Source organism: Drosophila miranda, chromosome 4 (assembly GCF_003369915.1).
Source record: "Drosophila miranda strain MSH22 chromosome 4, D.miranda_PacBio2.1, whole genome shotgun sequence".
NCBI classification, from domain to species: Eukaryota; Metazoa; Arthropoda; class Insecta; order Diptera; family Drosophilidae; genus Drosophila; species Drosophila miranda.
Genome location: NC_046677.1, coordinates 18,453,026 through 18,467,612, shown reverse-complemented (window position 1 = coordinate 18,467,612; position 14,587 = coordinate 18,453,026). Strand labels below are relative to the sequence as shown.

Here is a 14,587-nt window from a genome sequence, read left to right as displayed (position 1 = left end):
CACAGTACATAGAGTAGTTAGAGGATAACCAGTTATTGAGCATCAACCCATCCTCATGGCCAGGAGTACTGTCAGCTATCCCCATAGGATATCACACACATCTACATATGTACATGCAGCCAAACCTGTTCATATAAATTACTTTGAAGTAACTTGGTTCATACTCTCCATTTTAAGGAATATTCTACGACGATTTCAAAAAGAATGGCTTGCAAAATCTCAGGATATACGCAATATGTTGTAAAGCAAGCTATTAAGTTCGATCTAGTTCTTCTCCTTGTTTTCTATATGCTACTACTACGGTCAGAAATGTTTCTTTTTTCTACCAAAAGTCTCTGCAAGTGTATACAACAGAACGTATTCTTCGAAAAATGTCTTTCTCTAAACTATAGTTTGGTCTTAAGAAAGATTTGTCCTCAGCTCGTGTTATATTTTTAGAATAGGGTGAGCCCCCCCCACCTTATAGATGATATATGTGTGTATTGAAACTCGTTTTTCCTTCACTTCGTGCATTAAATATTGAAAACGTCACTGAGGTCTTATAGTTAGTTATTGCAGTGGCTTCTAGGCTAGGCTGGGCCTTTTCGTCGATATAAAAGGTCGCCGTTTCCACGGGACCTAGACAGTGACTTAGTGGCAATGGCTCCCGAGGGATTTCGTGCAGTGCTGAGTGTTTGTTGCGTCTCTCTGGCCTCGGCCGGATTTGGCTTGGGCGGTGGCAGTATCAGTCTGGGCCTGGGACATAGTACTGGCCTAAGTGGTGGCCTTGGACTCTCAATGGGAAGTGGTCTCCTCAGCCATGGTGTCTCGACCCACGGATTAGGCGTGAGCGGTGGTCACGGAATCTTGGGAGCTGCTGCAGCTGGAGCTTTACATTCTGCAGGTTCTTCTGCCGTATCTGGAACTTCATATAGTGGTTCTAGCTCTTCATCACATAATTCTGGATTTCAAAGCGCAAGTTCTGGAGCTCATGGGGCTGCTTTATCTGCTATCGCTGGATCTGGAAAGATAAATGTCGGACACCTTGGCATCGGTGCTTCTGGAGATATTGGATTAGCACATGGATTCTCAGCAAACCATTTAATAGGTGCGGCCGGAGCAGGTGCGTCTGCTCTTCATTCCGCAGGTTCTTCTGCTGCCTCTCTCGGAGCTCAAAAAATTCAGAATTTTGGCAGCAGTTTTGCTGGAATAGGAGCTTCTGGAGATCATGGAGCTGCTTTATCTGCTATCGCTGGATCTGGAAAGATAAATGCTGGACACCATAGCATCGGTGCTTCTGGAGATTTTGGACTCGCACATGGATTCTCAGCAAATCATTTAATAGGTTCGGGCGGAGCAGGTGCTTCAGCCCTTCAATCCGCAGGTTCGTCCGGTGCATCTTTCGGTGCTCAAAACACAGGGAATTTCGGCAGCGGTCTTGCTGCAATCGGATCGTCTGAGGCTAGTGGATCAAGTTCATACTCGTCGTCACAGAGTTCTGGATCCCATAGCACGAGCTCCGGACACACGAGCGTCGAAGCCTCTGGGTCTGGAAAGATAAGTACCGGACAGCTGGGCATCGGTGCGTCTGGAGATGCTGGATTCGCACATGGATCATCATCTTCCGGCTCTGTTGTAGGAGGTGGATCCCACATGGTGGCAAACCATTTAATAGGTGCGGCCGGAGCAGGTGCTTCAGCTCTTCAATCCGCAGGTTCGTCCGCTGCCTCTCTTGGAGCTCAAAATACAGGGAATTTCGGCGGTGGGCTTGCTGCAATCGGATCGTCTGAGGCTAGTGGATCAAGTTCATACTCGTCGTCACAGAGTTCTGGATCCCATAGCATGAGTTCCGGACACACGAGCCTCGAAGCCTCTGGATCGGGAAAGATAAGTACCGGACAGCTTGGCATCGGAACTTCTGGAGATGCTGGATTCGCACATGGATCATCATCTACCGGCTCTGTTGTAGGAGGTGGATCCCACTTGGTGGCAAACCATTTAATAGGTGCGGCCGGAGCAGGTGCTTCAGCTCTTCAATCCGCAGGTTCGTCTGCCTCTCTCGGAGCTCAAAACACTGGGAATTTCGGCGGCAGTCTTGCTGCAATCGGAGCATCCGAAGCTAGTGGATCAAGTTCATACTCGTCGTCTCAGAGTTCTGGATCCCATAGCATGAGTTCCGGACACACGAGCGTCGAAGCTTCTGGATCTGGAAAGATAAGTACCGGACAGCTTGGCATCGGTGCTTCTGGAGATGCTGGATTCGCACATGGATCATCGTCTTCCGGCTCTGTTGTAGAAGGTGGATCCCACATGGTGGCAAACCATTTAATAGGTGCGGCCGGAGCAGGTGCTTCAGCTCTTCAATCCGCAGGTTCGTCTGCCTCTCTCGGTGCTCAAAACACAGGGAATTTCGGAAGCGGTATTGCTGCAATCGGAGCATCCGAAGCTAGTGGATCAAGTTCATACTCGTCGTCTCAGAGTTCTGAATCCCATAGCACGAGTTCCGGACACACGAGCGTCGAAGCTTCTGGATCTGGACATGGATCATCTGGCTCTGTTTTTGGAATTGAGGCACATGGATTATTGGGCGCCGCTGGAGCTGGGGCCTCGGCTCTACATTCTTCAGATTCAGCTGCTGCATCCCTCGGTGCACTTTCATTCGATAAGATGGTAAGCGGTCTTGCGGGCACTGGAGCCTCAGGCTTAGGGCTAGCCTCACTGGGATCTCACACATCTGGGTCGCAGAAGACGAACACCGGGCACTTAAGCATCGGTGCTTTTGGAGCTGGGCATGGTATCGGAGCTGGCTCTGTCCTATCAGCTGGCTCTGTCCTATCAGCTGGCTCTGTTGGGGGTAGTGGAGCACATGAGGCCGCTGCCTCACTTTTGCATGGAGTTGCTAACGGTTTTCTTGGAGCTGGCGCTTCAGCACTGTCGTCTGTCGGCGCCGGAGGTGCATCACTTGAAAGCCACGGCGGCTCAGGCTCCCTTTCCTTTGGAGGCAGTCACACTGGATCCGGACTTTTTGGAAGCCACAGCGGGGGCCTCACTCTTGGTGGACATGCCTTTGGAGCTGGAGGAAATCTCAATCATAATGCTGCCAGCGCAGGAATGGAATTCGGGGGTGGCCACATTGGAGGCACCATCAATCATGCTGGCGGCTTTCTTTATGGTTAGTCTCAGATAATAATTCAAGACTTAAATTTTACTATTTTTTAATATTACTTTAACTTTACCTTAACAGAATAAAATTCACCTTTATTGAAAGCCTCATGGCCTCAATGTGAACGTGCCTATGATATCGTTACTTAGAAACTCATCCTAATCGTTGTGAGGCAATGTAGTATTAGAGTAGTGGTCAATATGCCAGCTGGGCGTGGCAAAAAGTTTAGACAACAATCTACTCACAAAGTCGGGTCGCTCAAGTCTCAAGCTAAAGTCAGACATGGCTCAATCGACTCGGCTATTGATGCTAATCAAGAATATATATAGTTTATAGAGTCGGAAACGCTTTCTTCTGAGCGTTACATACATCCACTTTCCCCAAAAATCTACTCTTTGAATACCGGTTGTACCAAACAAAAATTATATTGTTTTTGACAAATTTGTAAATTTATTTCAAAAGCATTGCAGCATCAATCGTTGACTCGTCCTTATTCGTTCTTCCGACTGTCTGTAGATCCAGACTTACAAAATATTGTGTTCATTCTTTTGTTCTATTATAAATGATCAGCACTTTTTCATTCACTCTTTATTAGTAAATAAGTTCTTGCTATAAACATGACGGGTTTATAGTATATTTCCTATCTGTTTCAAATTGCAACATATATATAAACTACTCTACGAGTATTGCCAAATCATCCCCCCAAGAAAATTATTGTCTGCGACGCAACTAAACAGTCAACGAGTTCTTCATCTTGTCCCTTTTGATCCTCGTTCCCTACCGCCTCCTAAGCAATGGAACAGTGGACGATACAGCAATAGGACAGGTCGTACACTCTTGCATCATTTTCTTTCAGTTTCGCTTGAAAAAACTCCAAGCAGTCCTCACATTTAGAACGGTCCAGATTTTTCCAAGTATCCCTTAGCATTTTAGTACAAGCTCATAGACGTAATGGCGTCAGGAAAAATATAGCAAATCTTAATCAAATTTTTGATCTAATAATAAACACGTGCCGTTACACCGACCTGTGCTTGCTGTTATATCAAAACAAAGAATTTGTCCAGAATCTTCCAGATTCAATTTGAGAATTGCATTCCAAAAAGCTTGTTCTTTACCTGTAGATTTTGTTCTATATTTTTTAAATAAAATTGGAAGATGTTCCTCCTTACAGCTTCGACTGGAAAAAGCTTTCCATCTTAGTGAAGACTGATCTGGCATAATATTGTTGAAATCGTCTGTGAAGCCAAATTCAACGGATTATCCATAACGCACTTAGGAATTATCGCAAAATTGTTTGGAAGCCTTTGGCGAGATCGTCTGAGTACCGTTCATACTAACTTGTATAATAAAAATGTCGCTTTTGTAATCTTGAATCTGTTTATTAGGCATATGTATTTTTGTTACATGACTGATGATTGTAATACGATTGTATTTTAATCTGTATAGATTGAATGACGTAGACCTTTAGGGTCATTGTCGTAACCATCGAACACCTCCGCATATCATTTAAATACAAATCAATCTAATCTTAGTCGAGCCAAGAGTCAGTACAGCTAGGTATTTCCTAAGCCGGTGGCGATGAAATTGGTTTATATGTAGAATAAAACTGGAGTCCACAATTAGGTGTACACAACGTGGCTTGTATACTCTTTTTTTGATGAAGACCCCAATAGTTCAAGACAAAGCCTAATGTGTACTTAGGTGACTAATTCGGTATCGAAAGACTCAGTCTCCTTAGGGTTTGCGAATATAAAATATCATCGATCATGTGGCCTACAATCGCCAAAATTCGATGGCTGATCGTGGCATCCCGCGGTCAGAACATTGAACGGGATTCGTTACTCTTTAGTGAAATTTCTAGTATTTCTAGACAATCGACATTATTCAAATGATGATAAATGTACGAGTATTGAAACTCGTTATTGTTCTCTCCGAGAGTTAATTATTTCAGCTTTTGTTGGCCTGACCCTAGGATCTCTGTGTTCGGAACGTGACTGGGACTCCGCATACTCGTACATACGAGTATATGTATGTGTACATACGAGTATGTGCTGTTCTTTTTTCGCGCTCTGTGAGATTTGTGCTTATTTCGTTATTATTTTTACTTTTTTGCTATGTCGAATCTAATAAAAGCCCATACCTTTCCGTGGGACGTCGTTAGTTAGTTGGAGGCAAAGGTTCTGATGAGACTGTTTATAGTGTTGAGTGTTTGCGTGGCTCTGGCCTCGGCCGGGTACGGCGGTGGCTACGGCGGCGGCGGCGGCGGCGGCGGCGGCGGTCATGCGTCGTCTTCGGCATCGGCATCTGCCTCGGCTGGATCTATAGCGGGCGGCGATGGTGGCGGCAAATTTGGAGGCGGACCTGGCCCAGGACTTGGATCTGGCGGTGGCTTTGACGGTGGACTTTCTGGCCCAGGATTTGGCGGTGGAGGTCAAGGAGGTCCGTTTGGAGGTGGCGCTCAGCATGGCGGAGGCGAGACCGGAGGGGGTGGATTTGGAGGATCTGGCGCATCCTCAGGTGCTCATGGAAGCAGCGGTGGAGAAGGATTAATTGGAGGTGGCGGTGCTCATGGATCCGGAGGTGCACATGGGGCCGGAGGCGGAGGCGGATTTATTGGAGGCGGAGGAGGTCAGGGACTAGGAGGTGGACTTGGAGGAAGTGGCGGCCATGGATCTGGTGGCGCAGGAGGAGGATCGATCGGAGGAGGCTTTGGTGGCGGCGGTAGTTCCGGCTCTGCCTCTGCTGGATCAGGTGGTGGACTGTTTGGAGGACACGGATCTGGAAAGCCCGGCGGTGGCTTCGGAGGTGGTAATTTTGGAGGAGACCTCGGTGGTTCCGGCGGATTTAATGGAGGCGGAGGAGGTCACGGACTAGGAGGTGGACTTGGAGGGAGTGGCGGACATGGATCTGGTGGCGCAGGTGGTGGATCGAGCGGAGGAGGCTTTGGAGCCGGCGGTAGTTCAGGTTCTGCCTCTGCTGGATCAGGTGGTGGACTGTTTGGAGGACACGGATCAGGCAAACCCGGCGGTGGCTTCGGAGGTGGTCATTTTGGAGGAGACATAGGCCTCGGAGGTGGCGGAATCGGAATTGGACATGGACCAGGAATCGGCGGAGGTCACAGTCATGGTGCCGGTCTTGGTGGCCCCTTCGCTGGAGGCTTTACTGGAGGGAATGGTGTTGGAAAAGGAGGCGGATACGGCGGCGGAGGTGGAGGCGGATATGGCGGCGGAGGTGGTGGCGGATACGGAGGTGGAGGCCATGGCGGCCCTGGCGGCCTCGGAGGCGCTGGAGGCAAGCATGGAGGCTATGGAGGAGGAGCTCACTCAAGCGCCTCTTCAGCAGCCTCGGCCACAGCATCTGCCGGCAGTGGTGGCGGCTACCACGGCTAACTAGCCGTAGTTGCCTACTCAATTTGCCCTAATTTCAAAAGTGTTAAAGAAGTGTTGAATAAAGGTGTTGATAGCGGTTTCAATAAGGAAAAACATGTTTAATATTGTGTGAGGGCGTATTCGGTCTGTGCTTTCAATTCAAATAAAAACGGTCTTAAAAGTTAGTCAGTTTCGGAATTTGTAATCTGAGAACATTACATATACGTCGGAGATTCAAAGAAATAAAGCGTATCTATAGTCATTGAGCAGAAATTATAGTACAAGTACAAAAGCAAGAAGAGGAGTAATCCATTACTCTTTCAATTCGTATTTACTGAGAGCGTGGTCTCAGAGCGAAAGATAAACCGAGTGCTTGGTTCCAGTTGGCAAACACCTGAACAGAATCGCTGCTTGTCATGAAGACACTTGCTCTTTCATTTCACGGGAAGGAAGGACCACTTTATCATCCCAGAGTTTCCCTGCCTGTCAAAAAGTAGTGGTTTGCAATCTTTCATAAGTTTGTGCGACTTCTGAGCAGCACACATTAAAAGTTGGATGGAAATCCGGGTGAAAACTGTTAATAGGGGAAATCACGTCCCAAAAGTCTCGCGGTGGCAGTCACGATTGAACACATTTCCCCTCTGTCAGCTGTCAACTATGCCCGTGGAATTCATTCTAAGGGGAAATCAGAGGCGGAGAACTTTCCTCACTCCGTCGGTTGTGAATCGTAAGGCTTGGGAAGTTTTCATCAGAATTAATGGCCTATTAGGAAGCGGCAGATGCATACGAGAACCGAAGACTTTGATGCCACTCATGGCCATATAAATCTTTTAAATGGCCCGGACAGACTCCTCTCTGCTTGAGCTTTATGTGTCCCTCGCAAACATTTATCATTAAGTATAGTTTTACTATTGCAAATTGTTGCACACCATTCTCCATAGGGCAAAGGAGATAGAAAATTGAAATCTTAAGCAAACTCCTTGGCCTCCGCCTCAAAGTGCCGTTTTATTGCCAGCGGAAACAGTTGCAGGAGCAGCATCTGGCTTGGTTCCTTGGTTCTTTGGTACTTTGGCCCTCGTCCGCGCCCGTGGCCTCTGTGATAGTCGGGAGTCTGGACCATGCAATAAACCCCGAGACCAATTTGCACAAGGACGATGAACCCCTGTGGTGCAGTTTTGCAATATTCAGGAGGAAGCTGGTCTGGGACGGGCCGTCGTCTGCTGGCGGCTTGCCACAGAGTCGCTTTCGGTCCGTACGATTGCAACAGTTGTGGGCCGGTGGTCGGGAGCCCCATTCGCCTTTGTCGAACTTTGTAGAGCCATATTGTAGGGCTCTTTTGTTCACTGCAATTTATGTTGGGCAATAAAATAAATGTAAAATGTTTGTCAATGTGCATACGAGTATACTCGAATTCGTACTCGTATTTTTGAATATTCCAGGGCTCTGAGCTCATCTCAGGTGGCGCCTCAAAATATGCCGGCCCCGCCATAGCATTCCATCAGGGGAGCCCAACGGGCCAACGGGCTGAAAGTATGCAATACATTATGCGCAGAAACTTTAATTAAAATTAAATAATTCAGATTGCATATCGCATACGACATACCATACTCACAATGTTTCGCATCGATATCGTTGCTAGTCGCAAAATGGGTTCGCTTTGTTCATTAGCCCGGGGCCTCGTAATTGAAAAGTTTGCACTGCAAACGCGGGTCTCGTAATTCAATTTTCGGATCTGCGAGAGGGCTGCAATACCATGGAAAAGGCCAATAACAATACAAGCGGCCGGCTAACATGCGAAAATAATACAAAGTTCGTCCGGGTCCCCGCCGTGATTGCGCCCGTGAATGTGCGTTTACATAATTAACATGACGTTCATTAGTTGGCATTTTAATATTATTTTATGTTGTCATTGGCAACAGGGCGAAGGCCCAGTCCACCGGCTAATATTCATGTTTTCGTCAACTGCAAATTATTTCACTTTTGGTGATTTCAACAAACAAATATTTATAGTACGAGTTTATTATTTAAACACTGAAGTGCGTTTCAATTGAGAACTCTTTTGTTTGAGCTGGCAGCTTAGACGGCTAATTATAATTGTAATCATTTCATTTGAACGCATTCTAATGCTACGCCATTTAATAACCATTAATAATTCAATGCGTATAAATCAACCATTAAAATAATTACATAATTCCCCGGTCCCAGACTTATATAAATACGCGACAAGCCTCAACATTAATTTGGCAACAAAACGATTAGACAAACCATCTGAGGCCGGACCGGTTTCATTAACTGATTATGTGGTGGTCTTTTTGCATAAACAAATAAACAAAGCAAAGCAAAATCAAATCATTATCACTATCGGGGAGCTATCCCAGCTTCCAAAATTTCAGTATTTCAGTATTAATTTGAGTGTCTTCCGAAAATTACTTTCACTCGGTGAGTGGATCCATCTAAAATCCAATAATCCCCGAATTCTTACGCTTTTCTAATTGACTTTTCGCAACTTTTGGCTGAAAAACCCCTGCGCTGAGTCGCTAATAGTCCCCCACACGCTTTCGATGGGATCGAGGGGAGGAGTACGAATAATTAGCAAGGTTCGCAATGACGAAACTGGAACTGGTTTCGCCAGATATATTGTTGTTCTGTGTATATACATATGTATAATGAATGTCTTCTTTGATGTTTACGTTTTTAACAGTCTCGCATTAAACATTTCGCCAAAAGTTATTGTTGTTTGTTCGCTTCGCATGGGATTCTTTATTATTGTATACTTGAATAACTTACCTCTAAGAACGAAAAAAATGGGGGATTCTCAACTCTCAATCGTGTGCGTTATCATTAGGTTGTGTGATTTTTTGCTCGATAATGATCCGATCAAACATTTAATTTTGCTCAAAGTTCGTCAACTTAAAGTAACGAAGACTGCGAGAATTCCCCCATGGTCATGAACACTTCACTTCAAAATAAGGGAACTATATATAGTATATAATAATTAGCATTTTCGGTTTTTCTGTACAATTTTAGGAATATTAAGACTTTCCTTCTTTCACTATTGCTCGGAGAAGAACATTTCAATTCAATGCAAAGTGTTTTATATAGAATACAAGTTTTTACTTAAAGCTAGCATTTACAAAACAGAGATTAGATTTTATATGATGTGGTGGCCACTATTCCCTCATGGTGTGCTCGATCGGATCCGAGCACTCTCTGTGGTGCCAGCCAATTGTGAAGAAAGATCGAATAAATAAAGCTGGGAGAAATGGCGAACGAAATCAAGTCAGGAGAGCACCAGTATTTTCTCGGGGCTGTCCACACCTTTCTGTGTCCCCAAGCCACGAGCACACATTTTGGAAACAACGCCATCAAAACCGCTTTCGACTGAACAAAACAAAGCAGGGGAATAAACTCTTCAAGATGAACTTGTCAGATGATCGGCCTTAGAAAAATCGGACAGCTCCCCAGCCACTTGAGTCCAGTGGGGAATAACGCAGATCAGGAAGCCCTCGAGCATCATTCGAATCAGTAAACAACAGCTCTTCTTCTATTGCAGACACTCGACGACGACTCATACCTAGGGTAAACGAGTGCGAGTATGCTGGGCCGTGCTCCATAATTATGCATGTTAGTATCGTAACGGGTTTGGGGATTCACCCGGCGCTTTTGCCGCCGCCATCGCCACTGATAATTAGATATAAAAGCAAATGAAATGGAATGAAAAGAAAACCGGTAAGTGATCTGTTCGACGGCCGAGTTGGGACGGTTGGAACCACCCATTTGTCACAAGCGTCGGCCGGAGCCGACCAGCGTTTCGGATAATACACGCAGTATAAATACTTTTGGGGCTCTGGTGAGAGACCGTCAGTTCATCTCTTGACGGCTCAGCGCACATACATACAGGCAGAAATCCAAATATGAAGATTCTGATTGTGCTGGCAGTTCTGGTCACCGTGGCATCGGCCCTTCCTCAATTCGGCTTTGGCGGCCCAGGCTTTGGCGGACCTGGCTTTGGCGGACCTGGATTTGGAGGCGGCGGCTATGGAGGACCAGGATTTGGAGGAGGCCCTGGCTTTGGAGGCGGTTTCGGAGGTGGTCCGGGCTATGGCGGCTTTGGAGGTGGGCCTGGATATGGCGGATTCGGCGGGAGCCCGTATGGCGGCTTTGGAGGCGGTGGTGGTCGTCGTCGTCATGGCGGCGGCGGCGGCGGTGGTGGAGGCGGTGCTGCCTCGGCATCGGCTTCCTCTAGCGCTTCAGCGGCTGGCGGCGGTGCCGCTTCATCCTCGGCCTCCTCATCTGCCTCAGCATCAGGCGGCGGTGGCTTCTATGGCTAGACCGGATGTCTGTGGTGTATACTTAAGATAGGGTTAATGTGTGAAGAAAGTCTGAAAATATAAAATCCAAAAACCGAATTTTTTAGTGTAATTGTCCCTTCATCACGCAGTTCATGAACGGTCATTTACCCTTTGTCATAGCACAAATTTGTCAATCTGCAAATGCTGCTGCAACACATACACATCTTCATTCATTAAACACCAAAACACCACAGGAGAAGAACGTAATGAAGCACTTTACAGTTAATGGCCAGCCGGCGCCTGTAGATGAAACGCGCGCGCATTTTTCCCGCCAGCACCACAACCTGTTGTGCCGGAATACATAAGCATGCGAAGACGGCCTCTAGTTCGCCCAAACAAACAGTTGCTGTATCATTTGTAGCAAAGAAATTGACATCAGAAAAAGAATTGATACGGCATGAGGCTGCGTGCGAGTCGATTGAAAAAATGCAAGTGCCGATACTTGAGCCCACGCCGTGGGCTCTTTCGGCACAATTGCCCTTCACGCAAGTTAGGATTGGAAAAAATTAAGCTGCAAGAATAACCAAAACAAACTTAGTGCTGGCAAAAATAGGAGTTTCTTTTCCACGCAGGTGCGTTTCGATCGTTTCTGCGCCTTTCTGATACGATACTATCATCACTAACGAAATACTAATCAGCTGATCGCCAAATGAAGTAATTTATGGTAGTTTGTAGACGTGCACACGTGACTGCCATTTGCCATTAAGTTGAAAGAGAAAAACAAATAAAAGGGGTAATTGTACGAAAAATGTTCATAAGTGCGCCGTGTAATATTTGTTTACTGAGACCCGGTTATTTTGTGCGTTTAGCCGCGTAATTAAGCCGTGTAGTGTTTAGCCAAACCAAGTCCAGTTTGCCGCCCGTTTTGGTATTTTTGTGTGAATTCATTTGTTTCAAAAAGGAGGTATGTGGCTATAAATAAGTATTTTAAACCAATTAGCAGCTTACAGGCCATTCATTTGTACATATGTTTGTGTGTATGTAATACTTGAAACATGCATTTCTATTCTTTTTTTTGATTATTCGATTTTTTGTTACATTTGCAAGGCCATAACGGTGCTTGGCTTATATTTCATCACTTGTATGTACATATGTATGTACATATGTACATATGTAGTGTGTTTTCGTGTGAAAACACAGGGGCGTGTGCTTGTGTGCAGGGAAACCGCATTCTAAAAGGAAAGTGAAAAAAAGGGGACAACAGTTGTTGTGCGCGTATGCTCGACGAAAAGAGATAGCAAGAGTTCGTTGGCGATGAGTAAAAGGAGAAGATAAAAATTATTTAGTTGTTTCTGCCATGAGACTCGACTCCAATCATGTTGAATGAAATGGAACTATAGTGCATAAGATTGCCGTTAATTCATGCATATAAGTCGATGAAATAATAAAAATAGTTGCACATAAATTTGTAGGCTTTGATGATGCAGGTGCGGAAGTAGTATGAGGCTGTCCAATGCCCTACTTCTTAGGTATCCGAGCACTGGGGACTCCCCTGTATTTTAGATTGGCCCACACATATAATCTACATATTGACACTCATTATACGATCTAAAATTTAACTGGTGTCAAGATTGCTTACTTTGTATCCCAAATTAAACAAAAATAAAAGCGAAAATGTGGTGGGTTTTTAATTTTTTTATTTTTGCATTAATTAGAATAATTAACATTTTGAATTTGGGCAAATAAAAATGTTATACCATTATCAAATTGTATTGGCTTTTATGGAAATCCAAAGCAAATAAATGTACAAAAAGTTGCACCATTGCAAAAAAATTAGATGTTGCGAAGAAATAATTCAGCATAAATTATGGCGACCGGCTCATTTATTTAGCTATTCCTGACATAATGGTCAAATTAAGTTTTTCTTCGATAGATATGGCTACAGTGAACTAGTTCTTTTTCTTTCTAGTTCGGTTTTTGGAATTTTTAGATGTTCGAGACTTTAGGAGGTATTAAAATCATCTATAATGTAGTGTAAATTAAGACCAGACCACATCCGTATCTATATTATTCAAACAAGCAAGATAATCTATTTGGTCGTCCAAAATCCAAGTATAGTGACAATAATATACTCAAACCACAAAAATATACACAAACCGCAGATCCGATAATGTCGGAAATGCACGAGCTTCGTGCTCTCGATTTGCTCTCCAGCATCGAGAATGGAGCATCCGAAGAGATAAATACTAACCGGTTGCAGTGGGGGGATCAAGATCGAGCCACCCGAGACTGTGTAGGGTACAACCATCGTACGCCCCGAACTTGCTAATGAGCCAAGCCATAAATATTGTTAATTTGCTGGGCCATCGATTCTACGATTGTTGTTGCTGTTGACGTTGACGCTGTAGCCCGGCCGAATCTCTGTCTCAGCAGATGTCTGGAGTGCGATTTACGGTACATCACCGAGCCGAGAGAACGGCCTAGCCGTCCGGGCACTTTCCCGGTCTATCTATTGCCTCGAGACTGTATAAAAAGCGATCCCCGGCGGGGTAGTTGCTAAGTTTGCGAAGCTCTCTCGAGGGAACACAAGCGTAGTCATGAAACTGTTTATCGCGCTCTCCGTTTTGGTGGCTGTGGCCTCGGCCCTGCCACAGTTCGGCGGTGGCAATGCCAACGCCAACGCCAACGCTAACGCCCAGGCCCAAGGATTCGGTGGAGGCGGCGGTTTCGGCGGACGTCCTGGAGGTGGTTTTGGAGGCGGCCCCGGATTTGGAGGCGGCGGATTTGGCGGTCGTCCCGGTGGCGGCTTCGGAGGCGGCCCCGGCTTTGGAGGCGGTGGCTTTGGAGGCGGTGGCTTTGGAGGCGGTCCATCATACGGAGGCGGTCCCGGATTCGGAGGCGGCGGCTTCGGCGGACGTCCAGGATTCGGAGGCGGCGGCGGCGGCTTTGGAGGTCGTCCCGGCGGCGGCTTCGGAGGTGGCGGTGGTGGTGGCTCCAGTTCAGCTTCAGCCTCATCATCAGCTTCTGCTGCCGGAGGCGGCGGTCGTGGCGGCGGCGGCTCTGCATCCGCATCATCCTCTGCCTCTGCCGCAGCTGGCGGACGCGGTTAAACCATTCCCTTAGATATTTTGAAATAATTGTTAAGAACTGACTGTGAATAAAACATAACGTACAAAACTTTATTGATTTAAACGGATCCACGATCCTATGTAGTTCATGATCATCATATATAAAACTAGGATCGGTACACTATACATACATATTATTTGTGTATATTCCACCTCTGATATTGCTATATCAACTCTGGCTTTTAATGCTACAATTCTAAAATTCTACAATTTCAAAGATACTCGAAAACCGAAAAAACCGATCCATAAAGAATAACCAGAATAGCCAGAACGGAAAAATAAGTGTTCAGTGGATAAGCTTCCCCCTTCCACGCGCTCATTCATTCTGTCTCTCTCTCACACACACAATCTTCAGCGTGCAGTGTGCACCCCCGGTCGGAGAGGATTGAGATATAACGGCTGGCGTTTGTGTGAGAAGTGAGCAAAACAGTACCAAAAGAATGGAAACAGATAAAATATATTTAAATTAAAGTAAAATAAATTATTGGGTAGAACGGGGATAAACGAAGTAAAAGAATTAACCTTAGAACATAATTAGCGGTCGTGGTACCTCTCGTGTTTTTCTCTTGATGTTTTTCCCCTCTCTCATAAAAAGTGCGAGCAAAATAGAGATAGTTTGCGGTCTGTGTTCACAGTCCTACCAAAATCTCCCCTGCC

The 14,587-nt window shown here is 45.8% G+C and overlaps 5 protein-coding genes across 7 annotated transcripts in view; all 5 read left to right on the top strand.

Annotated features, from left to right (window-relative positions):
* Nucleotides 1-636: 636 nt before the first annotated feature.
* On the top strand, nucleotides 637-3,263 carry LOC108164315 (fibroin heavy chain). The gene has a single exon (XM_017299966.2). It carries the CDS (start codon nucleotides 640-642, stop codon nucleotides 3,154-3,156), a length of 2,517 nt encoding a protein of 838 aa, XP_017155455.2. The 5' UTR covers nucleotides 637-639; the 3' UTR covers nucleotides 3,157-3,263.
* A 2,039-nt stretch (nucleotides 3,264-5,302) lies between these two features.
* Nucleotides 5,303-6,695, top strand: LOC108163276 (glycine-rich cell wall structural protein). Its single transcript, XM_017298477.2, has one exon. It carries the CDS (start codon nucleotides 5,326-5,328, stop codon nucleotides 6,529-6,531), a length of 1,206 nt encoding a protein of 401 aa, XP_017153966.1. The 5' UTR covers nucleotides 5,303-5,325; the 3' UTR covers nucleotides 6,532-6,695.
* Nucleotides 6,696-10,330: 3,635 nt separating this feature from the next.
* On the top strand, nucleotides 10,331-10,919 carry LOC108163280 (glycine-rich cell wall structural protein 2-like). The gene has a single exon (XM_017298480.2). The coding sequence runs from the start codon at nucleotides 10,425-10,427 to the stop codon at nucleotides 10,839-10,841; it is 417 nt and encodes a 138-aa protein (XP_017153969.1). The 5' UTR covers nucleotides 10,331-10,424; the 3' UTR covers nucleotides 10,842-10,919.
* A 584-nt stretch (nucleotides 10,920-11,503) lies between these two features.
* LOC108163278 overlaps nucleotides 11,504-14,587 on the top strand; it is a 52,204-nt gene continuing 49,120 nt past the window's right edge. Inside the window, exon 1 of one of the 3 annotated variants that reach the window (XM_033393496.1) lies at nucleotides 11,504-11,766. The gene's annotated coding sequence lies outside the window, so the exon portion shown is untranslated. The remainder of the gene's footprint in view (nucleotides 11,767-14,587) is intronic. The other 2 variants (XM_033393498.1, XM_033393497.1) reach the window with 2 other exon arrangements.
* On the top strand, nucleotides 13,352-13,984 carry LOC108163277 (acanthoscurrin-2-like). Its single transcript, XM_017298478.2, has one exon. The coding sequence runs from the start codon at nucleotides 13,400-13,402 to the stop codon at nucleotides 13,910-13,912; it is 513 nt and encodes a 170-aa protein (XP_017153967.1). The 5' UTR covers nucleotides 13,352-13,399; the 3' UTR covers nucleotides 13,913-13,984.

Coding starts and splice junctions, on each gene's coding strand:
- LOC108163277 (XM_017298478.2), top strand. CDS start 13,400: ATGAAACTGTTTATCGCGCTCTCCGTTTTGGTGGCTGTGGCCTCGGCC.
- LOC108163280 (XM_017298480.2), top strand. CDS start 10,425: ATGAAGATTCTGATTGTGCTGGCAGTTCTGGTCACCGTGGCATCGGCC.
- LOC108164315 (XM_017299966.2), top strand. CDS start 640: ATGGCTCCCGAGGGATTTCGTGCAGTGCTGAGTGTTTGTTGCGTCTCT.
- LOC108163276 (XM_017298477.2), top strand. CDS start 5,326: ATGAGACTGTTTATAGTGTTGAGTGTTTGCGTGGCTCTGGCCTCGGCC.